The sequence below is a fragment of the Microchirus variegatus genome, assembly GCF_963457635.1.
Source record: "Microchirus variegatus genome assembly, chromosome: 14".
Lineage (NCBI taxonomy): Eukaryota > Metazoa > Chordata > Actinopteri > Pleuronectiformes > Soleidae > Microchirus > Microchirus variegatus.
In genome coordinates this window covers 20,334,581-20,361,277 of record NC_139815.1, presented here as the reverse complement: position 1 = coordinate 20,361,277, position 26,697 = coordinate 20,334,581, and the positions used below count along the sequence as shown (strand labels likewise).

Below are 26,697 nucleotides of genomic sequence, written 5' to 3'. Positions count from 1 at the left end.
CCTGTCGTAGAGCCTCTGCGTCGTCTCCGGGTGCACGAAATATTTTTTAAGTGTCCGTCACTCCGTCAAGGGACTACGGAGACGGCAAGAGCTGCGATTGGTCCTCAGGACATGCTGAGCGAAGCTGCTCTGTGCCGGCTCTCAGTGCGCTCCGGGCGTCCTGACAGAGGCGGAGCTGATCCCCGCCGATAACGCCGCTGCCGAACTATAAATACGTCACATCTTAACACACACAGCACATGTTTAGACCCTAAATGGCCAATTTCTCGCCTCAAATTATCTTAAAACTGCGTTCCGTCACACAGAAAAGTGAGAAACGGCCACTGTTTCAACAACAACAGTCTCTCGCTCTCTTTCTTTCTCGGACGCCATTGCTCACTGTAGCCAGAAGCACAACAACCTTGCGCAGCGACCCCTACTGATCGGGCGGGAAATTGCAGCGAGTGTCCGTCACCACGACGCAGAAGTATAAATGCTCGAGGCGTCTCCGTGGTGACGCAGACGGATAACGCATACGCAGTCGGAGAAGTATAATGTGGCCTTAAAGCTCTACTCAGGAGGGAGAAAATGTAGGATTTTCTGATAGACTGAATGATTTTATTATGTAACCATTTTATATTTAATTCTGATATCCCCGTTATGGATTGAAACATGATCTTTCATTTTTAAGATTTCTTTGAGAGACAGAAATGCCCAGAGACTTTCCCCCTTCCAACAATAAGACACAATATGGTATTTCATTTAATTTACTTTGTTGGGTTTTTTGTGTGGTTTAATTTACTCTCTCTTGTGATTCAGTATATACACAGTTTATTATCTTTCCGTTTCATTATTAATCTGATTTACTGGCTCAGCTGGAGGCTTTGTGGCACTGCTGTTTTCTGTCCTGCAGCCAAACTCACTTCATTAAACTTAACAGATGTATGTGAAGTTAATGAGACTGGAGATTTCCGGTGCAAGGAATGCAAGGTGAATCAAGGGTAAATGACTATATGCGGGTATACTATACAGTATATACATATACATATGTATGTTTGTTTGTGTGTATATATCCACACACACACACACACACACACACACACACACACACACACACACACACACACACACACACACACACACACACACACACACACATGCATACATGCATACATGCATACATATACATATATGATTTCTGTGGCCACAACCTTTTGAATCTGCGTCACCTTTTAATAACTCTTCGTATTTGATGTGTCTGGTGTGTTATAGAGGAGTTTGTTCGCATACGAAATTCTGCAGTTCTGATTTGCGTGTTAATTTTTGTTCATTTTCACCAATGTTTAGTACCTCAAAGTTTGCAATCCTTTGGGGAGAAAAAAATAGTGCCCAATAGGTGGGGCTCAGGACAGAGAGCATCCCAAAACATCAGCATTTTAAAATCTTGGTGATGAGACTCTCGCATGTATCCTCACAGGAGAGCACCCAAAAATGTTACATCAGTCCGGTCCATTTTAACTGTTCCTTCACTGGCTTTTTATTACACGTGTGCTGAGGACACAGCATGTCAGGCTCCAGATATTAAACACCCTCCACAGTCACTAATGAGTTTATGCAGATTTGATGAGCTTGCAGTTTAGTAATAATTAACCCTCAACTCTCAATGTTCTCGTGATGCTTCACCCAACAACTGCTCAGTGAACAACAGCAGAAAACCTTCGCTGTGCTCTGCTGTTTTCTCTCTCGGTTACTGGCATGAACTTGTAGCCAAAGAAAAAAAAACACTAACAAATGCCCTGCAGGAATATCAATGTGGAAATTTGTAGTAGCAGCAGGATATTAATGTTATTATTATTCAGTTGATCTAATTTAAATATATTTCCTCGAGTGCCCCCCTTCACACAATGCCTCTCATTTAAAAGCAGATTGGAAAACATCTTTCAGTCAGCAAATATTTACCTTGAGCTGCATGTGTAGTGAATGCACATTGATTTAAAAGGTCACCACAACATCACTGCTATGTGTGTGTGTTAATGTCTGTGCTGAATATTGTATGAAGAAATATCCTTGCAGTGAATTTCCTGCTTCCATACCAAGTGTTTAATAAATACCCTCTTTTGTAAATTTGACTTCCACATCACCTGAGGCAGCAACGTAGCAGGATTTATATGTAAATATAAATATATACATATTTTTTTAAACAAACAAAATTTCTAATAGCCAGTGGTAAGAACATGTTCCTGCTCTGAATGGACGACAAAGTTATTTGTCTTATTTATTTGCAAGCTATCAATTACTTTATCTCATACAACGTGTATGTAATGCTCAAGCATGAATAAACATCGTCTAATAGACCTTTTTTTTTTAACCTGGTGCACCTAGTGGCTGGGCCACACGGTTGGCATAGTGGTTAGCACGCCTGCCTTTGCAGCAAGATGACCTCGTGTGTGCTTGGGTTTTCTCCATCCGGGTTCTCTGGTTTCCTCCCACAGTCCAAAAACATGCAATATGGGGATTAGGTTGAATTTGTCACTTTAAATTGACCGTAGATGTGAATGTGAGTGGTTATCTGTCTATGTGGCCCTGTGATGGACTGGCGAACTGTCCAGGTTGTACCCCGCCAATCGCCCTATGTCAACTGAGATCGCCAGTTTGATTTGCAGCCTGACCGAGGTGCTTTTTTTGTCAAGTTTGTGTTCCATGTGTGCGCATGGGTTTTGTTAGGGTACACTGGTGCTTTCCTCTGACCGTCCAAAAACATGCTCTAAATTGAAAGTAGGTGTGACTGTGAGAGTGAACGGTTGTTAGTCTCCGTGTATTCCGTGACTGGTGACCTGTGCAGAGTGTGTACGCTGCCTTTAGCCCCATGTCGAGATTGGCTCTAGCCCCGAACGCGACCGTCAAGAGCTGTAGAGACATTTGTTCTTGTTCTTGAGGTGGCAGGAACAAAGTTAGTTCTGGCGGCCAGGACGTTTCATACTTCACGAGAAACTCAAGTGCAGAACTCCTGGAATGACAACATTTACGCGTTAACCATGCCCACTTAACATTTCCGGTCAATCACACAATAGTTGTCGGACACCACACGAAATTCAAGGAATTCAAGAAAATATGAAATAATAAATTGATTGTAAATCGCAATTATTTTGTTCAGGATAAAAAAAAGCACATCATGCCTTGTCTTTTAAAGAACCATGTTCCTTTAGTACTACATACATTTTAAACGCTAATTCAGAATATCTACGCTTTACTGTTTTGACTGTTGTGAGGACAGCATTTGTAATTAGACAGAAATGATGCCTTTATTGTGGAGACTGAGGCAAAACCATGGCATTTTCATATTGTCTCATGCCTGCTAACAAGCTAAAATAACTTTGCTGAACTTCTAAGTTTAAATGTGATGTGAAGTGAAATTAGAGAGGTTGAGCAACATACAGTAGATGCCAGTGTGTTACTTCTACCTTCATTGTGATTTTGCCGGCTGATGGTAATATTTAATTTGCAGGGCTGTTAATAATATCTATAATTAGCCCTTGCGTTGCACTATATTAGCTTTTACTGCTTCAAGAGTCAGAGTGATTCCATTAGTGTGTCTCTTATTACAAAGAGAGAGGGAGAAAGGGCAGACTCAGGCCTTTATGATTTTAATGTCCACCCATAGGTTAAAAGATACGTGTCAGACACACGGAAACTATGCGCTCCCAGCTCATATAAAAATAATGGATCTCAGTTTAGTGGTGGCACAAACTCTAATTCATTATTGATTTCTCTTGTTATACCTCTATCATCCTGCATGAGAAGGTGAATATGTCTTTTTGAGATATTGAATATATGTCAAGTTTCAATGTTGAGGCTCGTAGCCAGGAGTCCTGAAAGTGGCCGTGTGTGGAACAACACGGCGACCGTGTTGTTTGCTGTATGATCCTGTTTTTGAGATATCGAACATGTGTCATGGCAACATCTGTTTGGCTTGTGGCCAACAGTCGTCAGCCTGATTGTCTGAGTGTCTGCTGTACATATTTTATTGATTTGATATCAATAAGAGATGTGTATGTTGTATTGGTGACGCAGAAACCGTTCATTTCAGGGGTATGGGCGCGCACACGTGTACGGCTGCGATAAACTTATTTTGATTATTGATTAAACAGTTTAAACCTAAAAATGTCCACATAACAAATATATTAATTATTTCTGATGGAAAACAGGTGTAAGTAATACAATTATTGATGGACACATTGCAATTAGCTTCCTCAATTTCAGGGTGCTTGCTGGCATTATTTACAATTTACAATTACAATTAACCTGTTAATCATTTTCTCACTAATTGATTTTTACAGACCTCGTCCCAGAGATTAAAAAAATAAAATAAAATAATAAAATATATATATATATATATTTATTTATTTTAAACCAAATTACAATCAGACCCTCAGTTTGACCAGGAGTAGAAAAGTAGTAGTGAGTAGGGTTTGTGAATCTGCGAGTGCATTTATTTATTTGTGTGACTGTATCAACTTAAATGCACATGTTTCCGTGTGTGTGTGCAGGAAATGACCAGGTTAGAGGGGATGTGGGGGGCATCAAAGCTGAAGTTAATTACAGGCCTTAAAGGCTGTGTGTAAGTAGTGAGTGATAAACGCTGAGCACACACACACACACAAACTCAACCCGGTAGAGGTCAACAAACAAACGGCTTTCAGAGGTTCTCAACTTCCTGTATTTTGAATTTGAAGTACTCAACATGGCAGAAATGCAAAGTAAAGGAAAGGGAATTACATCAGCCACAGAGGCTACTAGGAGCTAACAGCAGTTAGCATTTGGAAAAGTGATAATTTGCAGGCTCATTGCCGTCATATATAACATGTATCCACTGGACAGATAAATCATCTGAGGCTGGAAGTTTGTGTAGAACTCTGTGCTGCACTGTGGAGCCAAGAGTAAGAGGACCACAAAAATGAGTGAGTCATCTTTTTTTCACACTTTGCACGACTGATGGGACCTCTAGAGTCCCAAATATAAGGATTTAAATGATTAAAAAGTTGATTTTTTTGTCCCCTTTAAAATGTAACTACTTTGTCTCAGTCGCTATTGAAGCAGTAATGTGTTCTTACAACCGAGGGCTTAAAATTATTATTGTATGTAAGTCATTGTTTCGATGTCTCATGAAAAAAAGTCTCAGGGCACCACCCACTTTGCTGTTTTCATGTCTGTCAAATTCTGTGATCTTTGGCATTAGGGTTTGATATATGAGTGAATTTAACTCCTACAACATGTGTATGTAATGCTCTAACATGTCTTGAATAAACCTGTTGTAAAACGCCATGAAACGGGGTTTTACCAGTAACATTAATTAAGGCTCCACTCCAGTTTTAAGAGAACCAGGGTCATTCTATTGCTCAAGGGTCAGGAGGATAGGTCACACGAAATAGTTGACACTTTAACCTGTAGAAGCTGAATGTATTATTTTAAAACTGCATACATGTGCAACACATTTTCTAAAATTATACTGTATTGTCTTGGGTTAGGGGTTATGGTATTGCTAAAACAACAAATGGTGGCCAAAAACAAGTTTGCACAGCACTGTGGTTTTCAGCTTGTGATAAACTGTGCAGAATGAGCTGAACTCTTGACTTTGACACTCAAAGTCAAAAGTGATGTGTTCAAATGTGCAAGCTCTCCAAAACACACACAAGCCCCCCCCCCTCCAGACTTGTGAACACTGCAAAGTCAGCTAATGAGGATTTCTATAAAATTATAATGAGAGGCAGAAAGTGACCTCAAGGTTTATGCTTCATTTTGATTGAATTACAATAGCATCTGGACTGTGAATAATAATAAAAAAAAAAGTATTTTCTGGCACAGAGAGAGCTTTTACTTTGCTGTCCGAAATAATGCATCAGTCTATTTACCCCTTTTAAATGGCTAAGCTGTCAATAACACAACTCGAGCTGCGACTAACGATTATTTTCGTAATCGATTAATATGTCGTTTATTTAAAAATGTTAAAATGTCGCAATCATTTCTTTCTCTTTAAAATAAATCAACACATTTGACACGATTAGCGCAGGATGGCAGACGTAACTGGGCTATGACGAGACAAAACTGCAGTTCCTAGCATGTTGCATTTACACTTGAGATCAGCTGAAAATACTAAGATGGATGGATATGAGAGACAGAATCGCTTTCACAGTGTCATGTAAATATTTATCTTAAGGCGGTAAGAGGAAGAGGAAGTTCCAGAAGAAGATGGAGAGATGACACATCAAACACCCACATGCTTTGATGATTGTCTCTCTTGGTTTTGACAACTCGAAGAAGAACTTTGAAGATGTGTCTCTTGTTGTGTGTATTTGATGAAAGGAGCGGGACATAGCATCATTACTTCTGCCAAATTATGTGTTTGTATTTGACACCAATCTCTCACTGACTGTCTCTTTGGACTAAACACACACAACAATTCTGCCACCAAAACAAACAAACTTTTTGTCTTATTAATCACAGGAAACTTTTGATTCTAAGTTGGATCACTTCCCAGTGGATCATTGTCATTTGAAAGAAACATCGGAAATATTGACAGACGTTCGACTGGAGAGGTTTCTTGTAATTTCATCTTTTTAAATGTCAGAAACAGTGAATGATCTTTAGTGCTGAATATGTTGGAGCACTGGGATTAAATGCAGCCCTTGTCTAATTTAGCTCAACCGTGTGCAACGTAAACAACCTTTAAAAGTGAGATGGAGGCTCAGAAGATGAGATTGTCACAGCAAGTTTCCTTATACTCTTAGAAATAAAAGTGCTAGGTAGAATCATATAGGGTTCTTCGGCTTGTCCTCGTAGGAGAACGCTTTTTGGCTCCAGGTAGAACCTTTATAAAAAGGTTCTAGGTTCTACCGTTTGGAGGGTTCCACCAAGAACCCTTTTAAACCCTTTATAGGGAAGGGGTTTTAAAGGGTTCTCTGGATCAATGGGTTCTTACTGGAACCATTAGTGTTACCAAGAACCCTTGAAAATCCCTTTTACTTTTAGAACCCTTATTTCTAAGAGTGTGGAGCCTTGAATCCTTGATGCTTTCTGATAAACACCGGTTTAAGCGAAACCAAAGTGGGAGGACGTTACTCCGTGTTACCCAGGCAGAATCTCCATACTTCCTCTACTTTCCTCTTCTTCACAACCCAGAATAGGACACACCTACCTATGATGTCAGGGTTTGCGAGGAAGAACTGCTGTTTTTTCTGTTCCAGCTTAGAACCAACTTTTAAGTTTACAAACCAATTCTTTTTCGGTTAGAACACGCCGGCCCTTTCAAAATTAGGTTCAGGACAGTAAATCTAGGAGAAACCTTTCTCGAATCCCACAACAATAGTTAGTTGTCTCCGGCTATGCACAGTGAAGCCAATCTGGAAGTATCTGACACCTGTAATCTCCTGAACGGCCATCAGGCGGCAACTCCACTGATAAACTTTTTCCTGAATAGTTTATGGTCTTAATCACTAGTTTTGGGTCTTCTCCAATACAGCATGATGTCCATTTAAATTAGACAAAAATCTTGCTTGTTAAACTGTAGCCTTCAGACATTGAAGGGTGGAGGAATGGAGGGAAAAGGTGAGTCAGCACTCCTCCTTTATCCTCCCATCTGCTGCTTCAAACATCTCCGTCCTCCATTTTCCTCCCATCTGCTTTCCCTCTCTCCTCATTTTTCCCCGGCATCTCCTCAACGTTCATCTACACTTTTTTCCATCCCACCTGCCTCTCTTCCTTCTCCTCCCTTCATTTCTGAGGTGGAATTATTCTGCTTGCTTATGCTTCTCCCCTCTGTTCTCCATGTCCCTCTAGTTCCCCCTGCCTCCTGCAGTTAAATAGCCAGGTGTTTCAACACACACACACACAGCTGTATATAGCTCTATAGCTGTAAAGGAGGATAATGCTTGGTATTCTATTCATCAAATGAAACATCTGGATTTACTCATTTTTATCTTAACTTGTTAGTACCACACTCCTTTACAGAAATGCTGTGTCCTTCCTCATGGGGATGAATGTTTAAACTGTCTGAGCTGCTTTGGCTCAATGCAGCAACATTAATGAAAGTCATAGACACTGCATCTGTTACTTATTAAAGCTGTTTCCTCCAAGCCTCAAGACAAAAGGCCAAATAAAACCCTATCTGTACAGGATTAATTTCTATCCATTTTACTTATTGAGAATGATTGCTGCCGTTCACGACTAATCGAGAAGCGATTTCTAACGTTCTGTTAAATATTGATGAGATAGACGACTTCATTTCAACCTTGAAGTTCTTTGAAATTTGCTGGGCTTTGGGATTCTTTTTGGACTCTCATCTGCATTTCAATCAGCACATTACAAAAGTGTCTCAGTCAGCCAAGTTCAGATCCGTCAGCTCGTTCCATGATGCCTTATGTGAGACATTACACAGCGCACTCAGACGATAAATTCCCTTTCTACTTAAATAATTCAGCCTATTTAAATCCTCATATACTTTGGAATGTGTAACTGTCAGACTTTTCATAATCACACTATGCTGCATGGACGAGCTGCAGAACTACAAAACAATGTCAGATGAATTTGTAGCATTTACTAGAATCGAGTATAGTATAACATGACGTCCATTGTTTATCCACATGGTGGAGGTTAATTGAGGTTGGTCACAATACTAAACTCCTGGCTTTAAAATGGGAGATGACAAACTAATGGGTGACATCACCGTGAGATGATTCAAGCCTCTGCACTAGAGATCGACCAATATCACTGAGGCCGATCTTTAGAAACCAGGGTAGCAGATGGCTGATGTGATGAAAATGTTCCGGCCAATGTGTTTTCGTCCTCCATCTAATTAAATTCAAACCGTTTCATTTTAACAAATGATAGACAGAATTGTTCAGCTAATTAATCTGTCTGCTTCTACTCATCACCAGGTGGTTAAATGTGACATTTTGGGATGGAAGCTCTCTGTCCAGATGAGCATAGACGGTTCCATGCGTTTCATACAACGACCTGAGGTTATCTCTCCATCTCTGATGGTGAATAATTTAGTAATTATATCAAATAATGATCAATTACTTGATTAGCTGTTACAGCCCTACATAATATAATGCTATGCTGAAAGGTTATGTGGATCAAAAACCACTTACCTATCTTTCCTACCCCAGGATTAAGTCTTTTGTTCAATTTGTGTCTCAGGTTTAAGCTTTTGTAGGATCCTGATCAAATTACATGGCCGTATTAGTTTTTATGTTTTCTCTTTTTATTTTTTAATGTTGCACTTCCACTTCTACTTAATGAAGCGGAAACAAATTGAAGTCATTATATCAAGTGACCTAATGCTGTCTGAAAAGGCTTAGGGTATGAAGAAAAATCTGTGTGGTGAATGTGTGGATGTTTTTTCCCTTTGGGTCATAATTTGTGTGTGTCTGTGTGTGTGTGTGCGTGTTGTGTACGTATGTGTGTGTGTGCGTGTTGTGTGTGAACGTTTACTCATATCGTCATGATGGTAAAACCACAAGGAAACGTGGCCCATATGATTCCCCTCAGGTGTCAATGATTCATCCAAACAACCGTTAAGAAATCTGCAAGGATTCAAGGATCTGTCTCTCTCTCTCTCCCCCCCTCTCTCACTTAGACACACACACACACACACACACACACACACACACACACACACACACACACACACACACACACACACACACACACACACACACACACACACACACACACACACACACACACACACACACACACACACATTCTTGTACTTGCTGCATACTGAGGACCGGGTTGCTGACAAAGTGAGGACCAGCATTTTCACTTCATAAATCAACACAATTACAAATATCTACTTCATGAATGACAAAGAACTACTGGTTGCAGTACCATAAAATGTCTGTAGGTGGAGCCCCAGAGCAAGAAGGGCTGGAAAACTTTTTTTTTTGGTACAAAATTTGACATAAACGTCATGCTATAATATATAATAATAATAATGCATTATGTCGTCCAAAATTTGAAAAAAAAAATTGACCCAAATCTTTTGGTCCAAAATTTAAAAAACTGTCATACTATACTATGTCGACCAAATTTTGAAACAAATATGTTGGTCCAAAATTTAAAAAACTGTCATACTATACTATGTCGACCAAATTTTGAAACAAATATGTTGGTCCAAAATCTGACAAAAAAGTCATACTAAACTGTCATCCAAAATAAAAAAAATTTAATTTTTTTTTGAAAAATTGAGTATAGCATGCTATAGCAAACTTTTTCGATTCTTTATTTGTTTTAATTTTTTGGTCCGAAACTTTACAAAAACGTCATACTATACTATGCTGACCAAAATTTGAAAAAAAAATCAATTTTTGGACAAAATGTTTTTGTCCAAAATTGGACCCAAAATGTTTTGTCCAAAATTTGACCCAAATTTTTTTGTCCAAAATTTGACAAAAACGTCATACTATACTGTCATCCCCAAAAAAATTGAAACAAACAATTTGAAAAAAAATGTGAAAAAATTTTTTTGAAAAAAAAAAAAGAAAGTTTTTTTAGAAAATCTTTTTTGAAGAAAAATTATTGAAAAAAAAAATGTGAAAAACTTTTGCAAAAAAAATTAGAAAAACGTTTTTGAAAAAAAATGTGGAAAACTTTTTTGAAAAAAAAATGTGGAAAACTTTTTTGAAAAAAAATGTGGAAAACTTTTTTGAAAAAAAATGTGAAAAACTTTTTTGAAAAAAAAATGTGAAAAACTTTTTTGAAAAAAAAATGTGAAAAACTTTTTTGAAAAAAAAATGTGAAAAACTTTTTTGAAAAAAAAATGTTGGTCCAAAATTTGAGAAAAAGTCATGCTATACTATGTCGTCCAAAAGGTTTTTTTTTTTTTTTTTGACAAATTGAGTAAAGCATGTTATAGCAACCTAAGGAAGTGATTTCAATGAAAACAAAGTGAGGACCGGCCAAAATGTCCTCACTCCGTAAAAATGACCTCACTTTGTTGGTTAAAAACCCTCACTGGTCCTCAGTATGCCACAAGTACAGGAACACACACACACACACACACACACACAAAACACACAGAGGGAGCCAGCAACAATTCTCATGCCAGTCACCAGTCTGCGTTGCTGCTGTACTGAGTGCATCGATTTTGTGTAGGCACCACACTTGTCAGGCCCTCTCTAGCACTAGATGGCAGTAGTGTCCCTCCAGGAAACGACGTTCAAGCTTTCGTTGTTTCACATTCATTTTGTAGTCAGCTGCAGAGTCTGTGCTCACACGGAGAGGAGGTTTGTGCTCTAACTTGCTAACTGGCTCTGATGCAGGAGGAAAAACTTGTTTGTCCAAAGTACTTGAGAAGGAGTTGTTTCATGATGTCACAACTGACGTGTTTTCGCAGTCAAAACTCGTTGGGTTTTAGTCGGTATTGCCGAGCCACGTTGAAGGCGTCGCAAATCTCGCTGTTGATCTTTGTTAATATTTAAGTACAATCACACACCATTACCTGTCAAGTGTGGAGGGACCATGCTGGGTTGGCCACTCGGCCTGGAAATGAGAAAATTCACTCAGGCGTGACCGGGCAGCTCAGGAAAGAGGACGCCACAAATTATCAACGTACACAAGCACATGCGCACGTATACACACACTAACATACAACTAACTCCAGTGGCAGCCAATACTCATGGGAAATTAATTACCATGCTACACACACACAAACACCAATTGGGATATGCTGAGGTAGGCCTAATTAGGTGCCTGATAGCATAGTCTTAACAAAATTGACCCACAGCAGTTTCACACATATGAGGGCATCTTGAATATCAAAGCAGAGAATTTATCTGTGTCTTTTATGCCCTCATGTACCCAAACTTCTTTTTTTATTCTCTTTATTTTGGTTGTAAAATTACTCTTCTGCATGAGGCGCCTGTTGACCGTTGAAAAAAACAATTCAGGAGTGGGCCATGAATTTGTGAAGTGCAAAGGTTTCCTCACAAGTGGGCACATTCTGATGAAAGTCCTAGCACGTACAAATGTCTTGCTTGGAATTGTTCAAACTTTTGAACATTGAATGGCTACTCTGAGCACAAACATTGACTCCCTTTGATGTAGTTTGACATGGAACTGGACCCATGTGCCAAGTTTGGTTTATGTTCATGCATTGGAAGGTGGATTTCCTCAGAAAAGTCAACTATTAAGAACAGCTGGCAAAACAAGGGAGCCTTTGTACCTAATGATAGAAACGCTAAAATGCGAATCCTATAAAACATAAGACACACTCAAAATACAAAGGGATGTTCCTTTTTCATTGAGTAGTAAAACCAATTCGGCATTGGTTTGGAGTCGGTGGGTCCATGACATGGAAGCTATAGGAAAAAAATTGAAATTCCATCCATCCAAAACTCGTACAACTAAACATGAAAATAAAAAGGATTCAAAATACAAAGAGGTGTATTCTGACTCTCTTGGGCAGCAAAAGATGGAGCTACTGGACAGGAGCAAAAGAGGAAGAGCACTGAGAAGGTTCATGGATATTAGGACAGTTAGTATAACTGACACAAGGGATAGGGCAAGATGGAGGTAAATGACAGGACACTTCTGAATCCATGTCCAGATCAGCACCAAAATCCTCTTTCCAATTCCCCTTTGGGCCATAACCTACATCCCCAAAATCTGTCTGTTGTTCTGCTCACAGTCAGACAGGCAAACAGTACTGTACAACCTCCTTGGATAAGGTTGTAAGGAGCACAGACATTCAATATAAAGACTATAAAGAGTATAAATCAGTGAGTGAGTTTCTTAACATTGATATTTATTAATTAAAGTAACACAATGTAGGATTTGCTGTATTCCCCTACAGTTGCTAACAGGACAGGACGGTTGTTTGTCTATGCGTTGGCCCTGTGAATTAATGGTGACCTGTGCAAGGTGTACCCTGCCTTTTGCCATGTCAGCTGGGATTGGCACCAGCAGCCCCGCGACCCACATGGAGGGATTAAGCAGTAGACAATGAGTGAGTGTGTGTTTGCGAGGTGAAAATGCAGATCTGCTCAGGCTTTGACAGAGGTGCCATTCAACCCAGTTGATGCATCATCGAAATAATCTTGGAGGCATTATTGAAGGTTGAAATCCCACATTGTTTCTCACTTTATTATTAAATAGTCAATTCGCATTCACAATCAAAAATCCAGAGATCTTCATTTTTAAAATGATATTAAACAGACAAAAGATGAACATTCACAATGGCAAATGTTTGACATTTCTTCAAGATACACAACATAAATGATAAATTGCTAGTGGATATTCTTAATAGTGTCATAGCTGCGACCCACTCATACTGTTAAAGGGGAAACTGGAAACAGAAGACGTAAGAGAGGGAGTATGACATTGCGAGGAAGAGGACGGGTTTCTGAGAAAGAGCGAGGAGTCTTGTCTGTCTTTTAATTCAGTCTTTCGCGTGCTCATAATGAAAACCCTTTAATGTTATTCATGAGTTTTCCTACTGCACCAGCAGACTAAGCATGGTCCTGACATCCAGAAGACAATCACGTCACACAACATGTGACAGAGACATGGACAGCAGGAAAAAAGGCAGGGTGATGAGGAGAGAGATGAGGATGGAGGGGAGTCGGTGTACCACTAATGACCTCGAGAAAACTAAGTTTCCATCTTTTGTTGTCATGGCCTGCTTTTTTGTGATCGTTTTTGTTGTTTTCTTGCTGTCCACGTCTATATTTAGACTATATCATACCGCATGTAGCAACTCCTCTGACAACATGACAAAAAGTGTGTCATGGATGTTTCAAATAACCTTCAAATCATGTTACTAGGCTGCAACGTGTTTTGCATACAGAACTTTCCCCATCTTTCAACAGACCTGGAACTTCTTTCAATGCTAAATGCCAATTAAGCAAGAAGAGATGTTATGTTCAGCTAAGATATGGCTGTAGTCCTGCTGAAGTATCTGTTGGATCAAGTGAAGGATAAACATATAGATTGTGTGTCTGTGTGTGTGTGTGTGAGAGAGAAAAAAAGAAAGAAAGAAAATACACTGAATACAAAGAGCTTATCAGCCTGTACGTGGTCACCATAACAACAGATGCTTGCTTTTGTTCAAATGTACACAATGCGTCTTTGTAACTACATACAGTATGTAGTACAGCAATAAACTGATGTTAATGGTTTTTTGTTAACCTTTATTTTACTAGAAAGCCAGATTGAGATTAACAAAAAATCTTTTACAAATGAAACTTGGGGTGCTTTCATACCTGTATTGTGTTCCGATTCATGGTGTAATATGTTGCACTTAACCTGAGTTTGATTTGTTTTCACACTGCATTCTAGACTCGACTAATATGGATTACCACCAGCAGCGTGCGAGATAGCATTTATTTCCGCTCTTTTAGGATGGTGATATACCATATGTATATGAACATTCGCAGTTTGAGCGAGCAACTAGGCAAAAAAACAACGGCATATATCTAAATCTGATGATGATAAAAAGACAAACTGCTGCTGCATCCAGACAGCTCTGAAGGAGACGACGTGTTCTGGAGACATGTAGTGATCTATTTGTGCTGGAACAGTGTGCAATTGCAAGTATCGCAACAACAAACTAGGTATGAAAGCACCATTGATCAAGACGGGGTCAGTTAGCAGCGATAAAGCCAACAACCATGTCAGTAACAAGTAATACAAGTGTTTTTCAGTTTGACTCTTTGTTGCTTGAAGTGCAGTGTGAACGTTTGAGAAGCTCTTCTCACTAAGCATCTCACACAGCTGCAACTCAATATCCGACTTCACTACCAGACTACTGCACTGCTGTCCTCTCTCCCTCAGCTCAGCTCTCAGTCCACTTCTTGGCATTCTTCAAAATCAGGCATTGGGCAGAGTTGGCCTCAGAGGATGGGTTTCCTTTAACTATTCATATAACTTCCATAATGAATTAGTGTTAATGATGGAATTTATTTCTTATTAGATGCAGTTTTTCCACTGTGGGAGATCTGGAGAACTATCTAATATCAATGTGACGTGTAAAATTACAAAACAGCTCATAAAGTTTGTGATCACCTCCCATGGGGCAACATTTCCCAGGACATGAAGAATGACTATAGAAGTAAAAATGGGGTCGTGGTCAGTATCAGGCTTCCTGTCTGGGGTCAGGGAAGATGGATGAACTTCCTAGAGGCTGCAGCTTGTGACGTGGCCAGACTTTTAGTGTGTGAGTTATGTTCTCAGTGGATATGTTGAAACTACACAGAACCAGACTGTGTTTTGGTCTGACCTGGTCATATCTGTTGTTATTGCTCTGTGTCTCACACTGAAGGCATGTGTTTCAAAAGCTGTGGGTGGCTTCTCTGTTTCTGCTCGGTCTCAACATGACAAGAATATCTGTGTTTTCTTGAACCATAGTCCTGGGGAGGGATGATAAATTTAATGCAGGGTTCCAGCACTGAAAAGGTCACGACACGGTGGAATAACAAGAGCGGCGTGAGGGGGAAAGGGAGGACGAGGTGAGAAAGAGGGAGCGGGAAGTTGTACACTAAGAAATGAAGAGGATGAGAACAGAAAGAATGGAGCGTGTTTGAGAAAATTGTGCAAACTTCCAGCCAAAAACAACAGACCTGTCTGGTCACACACTGGACAGATTGTTTTAGAGGAAACACTTAACTTCTGTCACTGATGTTGAGAGGCTGCAGCCTTCTGTCAGACCCACACTCTGTGTGTTAATGTTATGTCTGCTCTTGCCTTTAAGGTTCTTTTATCTGCAGTGTTCATTACTACATCCAGTTTAATTAATGTCTCGGTACGATAAGCCCTGGGCTAATGTATTTACATCCATTATGAGACGATGTTCTCCATCACTTTGTCGTATGTTTCTGTATTAGCGCATCATACCACACGTTGTCACATTGAATTAGCGATGATTTATCATCCTCTCTTTGTCACACGATTAACCACAGAGAGTGATATGAACCAATATCAAACAAGCCTCGAGCTTCTCCTCTAACCCCGACTCTGCTGTGCTCCCTCTGTGATTATTACGGCCACTGAAGGAGTCATGTTTTTGGTCACGTGTTCCCACGATCACCTTGAAAGTTGTGGTCCTTACTTCCTGGTTTATATTGTTAGTAATCAGCCTTCGCTGCTTCCCCTTATTTGTCGATATTGTTGTATTTGTCATGTTTAGTGTATATACTTGAGTTTTTTGTCTTATTCCATCAACCTGTTTAGGGACTACATATGTAAATTAGCCAATGGCAGTAATCTGGCATATTTACATATTACTGTCATTAATGCGCAATATATCCACTCAAATAAATAAATGAATAAAATGAGTCAATAACTATATAAATGAAATAAAGATAAATATTTATTTAGAGTCGATGCAAATGAGCAAGACTATAAAATGTTTCAAAAACAAGATAATAAAATAATAAATGCTCAAATAATGGTGAAAAAAAAAAAAATTGAGATAGAAGAATAAACAAACATGAATTTCACTCATTCCATGACCAAATGATGGATTTTATTTGCATTTTCTGGGGATTATGTTATAATGCACTTTGATAATAAGAAACTTTATTTATTCAGCCCTTTCCTTAACAAATCTTACAAAGTGCTTAACAGATTAATCACGTCTAATCAATAAGAATAAAAGAAGTTCGCACAATGAGCAAAAACTAGGCAATGGAGACGAGAAGCTCCCTTTTTACAGGTATAAATTAGACTCGAAGGTGTGCAGCATCTGCCTCAGCTGGTTGAGGTGAAAGGAAAATAGAGGATACAGGAGAGGTGCGGGATGAGGGAGAGAAAAAAAGAGAGGAGAGAAGCATGGAAGAAATGATTAGATTTCTGGTGGTTAACCTTGTGAGATCGTGTACTGTGTGACCCCCACCTGTTCTCACTCATGTAGTGTGAGCTCACAGAGACTGCAAAGACGCCAGGTCACAAGGCAACTCTGAAAGTCATGCAGTGACTGGTTTAAGACACATCTGCAACTCAGATCTTAGTATGTGAGTGTGTTTTGGTGATGCACTGTCCACTGGCTCTAATTGTGTGAAGCAGACTAATGCCGCCAGCTTGTTATCAGACTGACAGGCAAACGGGAAAGGACAGCAGCAGCAGCAGTGTCATTTTGAGACACACAGCAGACCTTGCAGGCAGGAATCATACAGTACATACATGATTAAGTAGATTAAAACTAATGTATTGCTCTATGATGACGATCTAAAGATGGGCAGGTAGATAGAAGTATCTAATGGATGCTAGGTCAGCTAGATACAGCGAAAAGGACAAGAACAAGTTGTTAAATGTGAAAAGGTCATGTCAGTGATGGGAATTCAAAGGATTCCTGGGTGAGTATGAGCATGTGGATGAGTTTAATAATGTAGCAGCTGTGCTATCACAGTTGTTATTCAGAATCTAAAATGCTGCAGCCAGAGATGAAAGTGAGTCTGACTCTGAAATTCTGCTCCCATTCCCCGTCATAGAAAAAAGTTGTAATACTTTTTCTACCATAGCGTGAAGTGCTTTTTGATAACAGCGACTCAGACCGTCAGAGTCACTTTATTTTGTATTACTGCTGAATCACTACATTTTGTATTTTGTGGGAGTTGAGGTTAGGGTCGGCGCAGACTGAACTAATCTTTCTCTCTCTACTTCTGTCTAGACACGAGACCTTGATGAGATGTTCCCAGTGTAAGACTACTCGCTACTGCAATGCCGCTTGCCAGGTACAGTGTGTGTGTGTCTAGTACCATTTTCAACCTTGGATTCAAGAAAATAACTGTGAAACTTTGTCCAGCGTTTGCAGCAGTTTAAGAGATTGAGTTGAGTGGAAGGGCCTGGCTTTAGAACGCAGGAAACGGTTCACTCAACCACTTACCCGTGTTTTCACATGGGCTCACTCAGACATTAGCCAGAGATTTGACGATGGAGCTGCACGAAGAAGATCTGGTAAATGTTCGCAGTGACTGTTGTGGATATTTGTGTTCTAACCTACAGAACCTCCAGACAATTTCAGGAAACTATCAAAACTTCACTGCGGGTCTGAAAGCAGCTTGTTTAAGTGTTTGGTTCAAGCTGAGCCACTGAACCTCAACACCAAGTTTAACTCTGAGTCAAGTTCTAAGATGGCCCCCAGTTCTCCACTTACAGCTGACATAGAATTTAAGGGTTTATATTCAACACAAGTCACTATTACAGAGTTTATTTACTCTAACCAGTGTGTATAAAGCAGTGTTGTAATATATGTATCATTATTTATATTTCTGACAGTTTTTACTTTTACTCCACTACATAAAATGTGTACTACTTTTACTCCGATAGATTTCCCGTAACCATCTTCGTTACTACAAAGTAAAAGTTGAGTTGGTGACATAATGTCTGTTTGTTGTCACTAGTTGTGTACAGTAAATGTCAGGTACTTTAAGACTTTTACACAAGTAATATTCTAAAAGGTGACTTAAACTTCTACCAAAGTCATTTTCTGGTAAGATATTTGTACTTTTGCTCAAGTATCGCTTTCAAGTACTTTATACAAGACGGGTATAAAGTTAAATTCAGGGCCTATCTTTATGTCTTATCACACCAACGGCTGTAAACACACATACCTGTGTTAATACAGCAATATTTATATATTGTTTGTTAAATTAATACACCATAGCCTTTCACAAGAGTCCTCATCTTCAACGTTTGGGTCCAAATTGAGTCACTGAGAATCACAAGTCCTGAGAATCTAGACTAGAATTCAACTTGAGTCTGAGTTCCTATCCTACAGCACTGGGTCGTCTGTGTGTGTTTCAGTTGGTTAAAATGAACATTTCCCTGCAGAAACAAGCCTGGTCTGCCCATAAGAGAGAGTGCAAATGTCTGCAGAGCCTGATTCCCAGAATTCCCACTGACTCGGTCCGTCTGGCTGCGAGACTCATCTTCGCTTTGGTACGTTGCTTCCCGTTTCTCTCAATAACCCGAAGAACGATGCAGTAATGTCAAGTATTGTACTGGAATTAGATGTTATACTGATTTTTATGAATTTGATCTGTTATTAAAAACACCACCCCTGCACTTGTGAAAGCTGATTTTCTTTACAGTGATTTGATCTAATAGCTATGGTATTGGTATGCCTCAGGGAGGACAACACATATTACAACTGTTATTCTGGAAATATTAATTAAATGATAAAATGCTTATTCCCTCCTCCCCATCCCTCTTTTTTCTTCTAGTTGAGTCAATCTACAGGTAGTAGTGAGGAGCTGTACACTTTAGAGGAGCATGAATCACGTAAGTCTCTCCTCTGTGTGTATTATTGTGTCCGTGTTGAAGCAGAAAATAGATATTGATTAAGAAATCCGAATCCTCTGTTTCTTTCATTTCTTCACAGACCTTAGTTTAATGTCCGAGGAAAGGAAGCAGGGTTTGTCTCAGCTGGCCTCTATGTTAGAGCTGTACCTGCAACAGGAAGCTCCTGCCCTGGCACAGGAAGTGACATCAGCGCTGCCGCCTTCTTGTCGAGAACCGCTCAGCCTTATTGCCAAGGTGAACACACGCAAACACACTACAGAAGTACACACTGCACCTACAGTGCAGACAACGACTGACACACATGAAAAAGTGTTATTGTTTAAGTGTGACCTGCTGCGTCTGGACTGACCCCCAACATATGTCTAAAGATCATCTCTGTGTGTCTGTGTGTATTCTCAGAACAACCTCAGGTCTTACCCTCTTAAATCACACCAGCTGCCTTCACCAGAATCTTATAGGGCATTTGTCTGTGTATGTGTGTGTGCGTGTGTGTTGTGTTTATCAGGATTTCTCTCTATTTCTGTGATCTGACGCCTGACTCCACTTTTAGACTCTGTGGCTCAGAGGGGATTTGAATTTCAAATAGTGTGTGTATGTTTTTGTGTTTGTCTCATTCTAAGTACTGTGTGTGTGTTTGTGTGTGTGTATGCATTAATTGAAAGCAGACAGGCAAATGAGCCAAGAGTGTTTGTTTTAGAAGAAATGTGGAAATGAGCGATAAATGAACGTACTTAGTAGTTTAGCACTACCAATACTTATTACTGAATTATTAAAATGTTGATTATTTACAATTGACTTAAAACTCAGTGATAAGATAAGATAGACAGACTTTTATTGTTTACTGTAGGAGACATTTGCATGGATGCCACCATTTCACGGGGCATCCATGAGACTGTGTGAGTGTTTTGTGCGTGGGATTGGATTTGAAGCTTGGAAAAGTGCTGATTTAATGCACTTCAAGATTCCAATGGGAATTCTGCCTCAGTTTGTAAGCGATGAGGAGAAAACAACTTGAATGGATTAAAGAGATGAAAAGGGACAAAGAGCGTGTGAGAGAAAGGGAAAGATGGAGAAGGGAGGGAGGGAGGGAGGGAGGGAGGTAGGGAGGTGGGGGGGTCACACTGATGGAGTATGAGAGAGAGATTAATAGAGAACAAGAAATGCACAGAAAGTGTCTCAGATACTTTGTCAATTGACATCATCTGTCACAGGATGATACCTTTCAGGAACAATAGCCTGTGGAATCATTTAGCTGTTGGAATAATGACAGAATGTCTGCAGGGTAAATGTGAGACAGACACTAAACTGCTGAAGAGCCATGAGAGATAATAAAATATGTATTTGTAAACCAGTTCATTTGACTTATTTGTATTAAAGAGGGGTAGGTAACATATTTTGTTGTTACAGATCAATAATTCCATAATGACCTTTCTGCATAATGTGAATTAAATGAGAAAGAACTTCTCCTGCATTCACATTATCCCTATGAAGGAGCAAGTTGAGGGAAAATAAATAGACTTCAGAGCTATGGGCTCTGTTTCCAGCCTTGGGGAAAGGTCAATATTCTAAATTAGTCTTCATGAATTTTGGACAATAAACACAATAAAACAGGTGTCAATGTCGGCAGAACCTGACAGAGATGGAGGAATTGCCTCAGGTCATCTGTCATCTATTGGGAGGAGCTTAGACAATGATCCTCTATCCTAAAAGCACAGGATTTAATCAAAATGAGCAGAGACTCAACAATCACTTCTTAATCATCCATTAATGTATGTTTTAAAGCCTGAAGTTCTGCCATTTTTGTTTTATTTGTCAGATGTAAAGGTTCTGTCAGGTAAAGCAACGTCCGTAATTTCATATCTAAAACAAAAATGCAAATCTCAATCAAACGGTTGTTCCATGAGCTGCCAGTCGGGGGCACTGTTATTGCATTGACTAGTGTACTGCATTTGTGCTTTTAAAGAAGCCAAGAGGTACTTCATTTCACTTTCTGTCTGTCTTTATTCTCTCTGCTGTCCTCTCTCTGTCTCTGAAGACTTGTTTTCTGTCCTAGTGGTTATTCTACTCTCTCTCCACCTGCCCCCTCTTTCTTAGCTCCCCCTCCTCCTCTCTTGTCCTTTCTTCCTCTGTCCTTTTTTCCTTTCTTAATGCACAAAAGTGACTTTATTATGATACAGGAGATTTTCTGCTGTGTTTTACAAAATAGCTCATTACTCTACGTGTATTGTTTTCTCTGCGTGTGTTTGTGTACATGTGTTGTGTTATAAAACCATTATTTTTGTTAATGGCGACTTTATCCGCCCCCACACCAGTAATGTTACACAAACACACAATCATGCACACACACACACACACGCGCACACAAATGTAATGCCACAGCATCATTACTGCTCTTAATAGACTCATGGGAAACAATGAGAGCGTATATGCTGCAAATACATTTCTGCTTGTGCATGTGTGTCTGAGCAGCACTGTGCAGTAATGTAAATAGACTCCTGTGGGATATGTACTTGTGTGGGTGTGTGTCTGTGTTTCCTGACCAGGATCTGGTCTAGTGTGTGTCTCTTTGGTGTGTGTGTTGGTCAGACTGCAGTGGTGCAATAAGGAGTGACAGATGAGATCTTGCCACGACACATTTTATTGCTTCCCTCAAGCAACTTCCTCTCTCCAGAGTGAGTGTGTGTATGTGTTTGTGGGAGATCCTGTCTACATATACATTCCCAACCTGTTCGTGTCCTCTTCATTAGTATGCCTGTTCAGTGTGTGAATTCTCAGTGTCCTGCTGCTCCCACCAAAGCTGCTCCGAGACCCATTCCTCACATGCGCCTCTTACACGACCACCGTGCGGCTCCTTAAAACACACACTTACACACCGCCGCTCTATCTGCTCTAAACCTGCTCCTGTGCCTCGTTCTCACTCCCTCCCTCGCCCCTGGTCATTCGCTTTCTGCCGTCTGAAGATCATTTCTCCGCCTCTCTGTCACTGCTTCTTCACATTTGCTCTTACCCTTAAACTGTGTGTTATATCCTCTGTAGCATTTGAATGACACCACACATTCCCCGTTTAAATAGCCTTTATATTTCAAAATCTGCAGTGATGTGAACATCACTGGATTAAAAGCACATGACATGTGCACTTGATCATGATTTACTCTCATAAAATTCCTGCAGTGCCTGCATTTATGATAAGCACAGTAGGTGCACAGAATGAAGTGGGCGGTCTGACACGGTAATTATTGGAAGATATGCAGTTTGAGCATGTAACAGGAAATTGTTTTTCAGAGACAAAGTGGGACTCATCAGAAAGTGAAAAAACCCACAGCCGCCTTATGAGCAGAATAACATGCTTCATGCTCAACAAGGTGTGCATTGTGAGTTCTCATTGTGCGGATGATTTCAGACTAAATACTTAATTTAGTCCAGGATAAAACTCGATCAGTGTACTCTCCTGTTTAGTTTTATGTCGGAGAAAATGCTGTCTTTGTTTCAGTCAGAGCTTTGAGTCCCAAAGTTTTTTTGGTTTTTGTTACCTTGAACTGGGTTTGGCAAGATGAGATCATGAACACACACGCACACACACACACCATGCTGGAAGCAAATCTCCCTATGGAAAAGTATGTTGTATTGTTTATTACCTATGTATGGAGTCAATTTATCACTGACTGCACTGAGACATACACACACACACACACACACACACACACACACACACACACACACACACACACACACACACACACACACACACACACACACACACACACACACACACACACACACACACACACACGTACATTGTGAGGAGCCGTTTAATATACCCTGTACTCCTGCTGGAAACAGTTTTAGCTTTGTTTACATGAGCAAATATGAGTGCATTGTTTCTCTGTGTGTGGGTGTCTGTGTAACTTTCAATTTGTGCATGCTGACTCTGATTTTCTTCTGTTATTATAATTTGCAAGTGTTTGTGTCTGTCAGCGTTTGCATGTGTGTAGGTGTGATCCTTAGCGGCATTGTTTATGCATGTGGGTCTAGCTTTCTTGTTTGTGTGTACGAGTAATACATTCTTATGACTTTCCTTTATAATTATCGTCCCATCTGTTGATTGACTGAATGGGACCAGATGTCAATCCAGCCCACCGAAATGGAATAGTTAATACCGCAGAGTTTATTTTCTTGTGCAAAAGTTGTGGTGGTGATTTTGCTTCACCCCTGCATCACTCGGGCACGAATTATGACATCATGGATGTGCAGGGTTGTGCAAGAAATCAGTTAAAGGACTTATATTATACCCTATTTCTACAAGTTAACCTAGTCCCCTGGTGTCCTAATGAACATGTCTGCGACATGCTTTGGTCAAAATACCTTAAGGATGAAGCACCACAGCAGTTCAGTCACCTTGCCAAAACAGCCCTGTTCAGAACGATCGGTTTTGAGTGCCTGTCTCTTTAAATGCAAATGAGACACAGGAAACTATGTCAGTGTCACTGAGGCTCCAGCAGCTAACAATAGTTAGCATTTGGAAAAGCCATCATTTGCCGACTCTAGTCGGCACATTCCTGTCATATATAAAATGTATCCACTGGACACATAAATCCTCTGAGGCTGGAAGTTTGTGTAGAACTCTGTGCTGCACTGTGCAGCCAAGAATAGAACACTTTGTGGAATTCTGTTCTTCCGGATACTATTGCCCTCGCCTGCACTCTTGCGTTTTTTAGGGTCAAAGAGGAGCTCCGCGACACAGCAATTCCAGGAATGTCTCTTTGTGACGTCACAGTGAGTGCAGAAGTCAACATCCCATGTTTTATCTCCTCTACTCAGACTGATGTGGGCCACAAAAACATGAGTGAGTCATCTTTTTTCACACTTTGACTACCCATAGGGCTTTCAGAGTCCCAACTATAAGGATTCAAATGATTAAAAAGTTGATTTTGCATAATAAAACACCACATAATACAAAATCACAACACCCTAGCACTCAGTGATAATATTATCTTGGTTATTATTTTGTATCTTTGATCTCTGCCGAAATCAATCATTTAGATGATTTGACTGATGAAATAAATGATATTGAGTAATATCCCAATACTATTGGCAAAGCTAGTGGCCAGAAAAAGTGCATAGTGTCGTGCTGGAAATGGCACAAAAAAACAAGGTGTTCAACAAGGTGTCAAGTTCCCAGTGATGCCAATCAGAGCTGAGGTCGAGGAAAAAAAACCCATGTGCCATTAGACCCAGGAGCGCATGCTGATTTAACACATTCCCATTAGTGAAAAACCCGTTCAAACGTGGGATTTAATGGGTTCTTTTGACCACTGGGAATAGGGTATTAGAAAATGAAAGCAATGTTTATAGGGGTTTATAAGGGATTAATGTAAACACGGGAGGTGTTGTTTTTCTGTGGCTGTTACACTGGGAAATTAGTTTTTACGGCATAATGTCAAGTTTAAGACAAAATGTCTTTAAAGGGTTTAGTGGTAGAGTGGGTTGTCATCCGCATGAGAGATCGGGGTTGGATCCCAAGGTCTGCAGGTCTCTGCTGGTCGACATGTGTCTCGGTGGCTGTGCTGGCAGCGTGTGATTGGTTAATCTGTGACAGATTTGTGATAGAAACAATATCAATGTGTGAGTGAATGAGTGTGAGTGAGTCAATGGCAAAGCTATAGTCTAAAGCACTTTCAGTGGTCATCAAAATAAAAGCTCTATATGAATACAAACCTTTCCATTTTATTATTTCAACTTTAACAACCCCTAAATTATCAGGGGTTAGCTGTAGGTGACTAACTCAAACACAACTCAAAGTCTAGCTGGCTAACTACAGTCAATGACCGTGACCTGGATGACTGGGAGTCTTCACCAGTGTTGCCAGATGTACGATAACCATCGTATTTGTACAATTTGTACGATCAATATTTTCAAAAAAAGGCCAAATGTACCATAATTTGGCCATTTCATAAAACATGTCGCAAAGATTGTTTGTGATTTGAGAGCTCACCATACACATCAACACGCCAGTCAATCAATAACAGTCAACCAATTATTTTTTACTTCAGCAAATGGTAAAAGCAGCATTTTGAGTTTTTCTAGTTGGAATTCGACTATTAAGTAAGTAATGCACTGAAATTATTCTTCAGTATGGTTGGCATGATTTTCTTTGTGTTTGCAGTAGCAGGTACTAATTGCTTGTATGTATAATAATGTTTATACTGTGGGAGTTGTTGAATATTCATATAAAATATATTGTAGGCTGTTTTCACTGAGTTGCATTTTCCACGGCTCTGACTTACGTTCCTTCTGTAAAAAGCAGTGGCTTCGTGTGTCGAGCTTGAGGCTTTTATCTTGAAAGTAAGCTGTGCGATGCATTCAAATGACCAAAGCTCTGCGTTAATAGCATACTGTTGCTATTATGTGTAGTATTATGGCACGTTTGCAAGTTTTTAAATAAATAAATAATAATTAAAAAAAAAAAAAAAAATTCTCCATATATATAATTGTGAGCAGGAAAAGTGCAAATAACATTTGTATTTTCTCCTTTCTGAGCAAACGTGTCTGAATGATAATCAGTGCTCGTACATGTTTGTATGTTCAGATGTTAATCCTTTTCTTGCTAAAATTTCCCTGGTCTGCCATTGGAGCTAACTAATTAGCCTAGGCTTTGCAAACACACACTCGGCTCAGTTTAATGACTTCATGTCCATCACAAGTGCCGTCACAGATAGTATAATAGAAAGAGCGAATAAAAACAACATTCGTTTAATTGACTTAGCTCAGAGTGTGTGTGTGGGTTCCTGGGGGATGAAACGAGCAAACTGGGGGTAGAACGCAGAAGAAGGACGGAGGAAAAGGGAATTGGAGCTGAAAGACGGAAACAATCATGGATAAACAAAGGGGTATGGGGGGAAAATATCTAAGAGGCATGGACATAAAAAGTGCTAAAGAATGAGGAGTGAGGAAGAAGAGAGGGTGGAGGGAAATGGACTGATGGCAAGAAGAAAGACAAAAACAGGGAAAATCGAGCAAAGACTGGGGATGAAGTGACTGGAATTTTGAATAATTTGAGTAGAAATGATGATGCTTAATTTGAGCAGATACTGTATACAGTTCATTATATTGATGCAGTGATGGCGGGTGTTGCAGTGCCATGTGTGTGAGTGTGAGTTGGGGGTTGGGTTTGGCTAAATGAACAGCTTTTGGCTCCAGCTGCGACAGTTACTATCTCTCTCCTTTATCCTCCCTGCTGTCTCCTCTGCTCTGTCCTATCTGTGGCTCCTGCATTCACAGTAATTACTGGTCTTTTGAGGCTCTGCACTGATGAAAACAGGGGTAGACGCTCGTATCATACAAATTTGTGAGTGTTTGTGGGTTTTTATCTCATTTCCTTCAAGGATTCCAGAGGGGACGTTTTCCAGAAATTAAGATTTC

The 26,697-nt window shown here is 39.9% G+C and overlaps 1 protein-coding gene across 1 annotated transcript in view; it reads left to right on the top strand.

Moving 5' to 3' along the window:
* Positions 1 to 26,697, top strand: part of smyd3 (SET and MYND domain containing 3) — a gene marked incomplete at both ends in the record, with an annotated part of 69,344 nt that overhangs the window by 1,243 nt on the left and 41,404 nt on the right. Inside the window, 4 exons of the mRNA XM_083900461.1 lie at positions 17,645 to 17,708; positions 18,808 to 18,915; positions 19,200 to 19,257; positions 19,358 to 19,512. Coding sequence (XP_083756587.1) covers positions 17,645 to 17,708; positions 18,808 to 18,915; positions 19,200 to 19,257; positions 19,358 to 19,512 — 385 coding nt within the window. The remainder of the gene's footprint in view (positions 1 to 17,644; positions 17,709 to 18,807; positions 18,916 to 19,199; positions 19,258 to 19,357; positions 19,513 to 26,697) is intronic.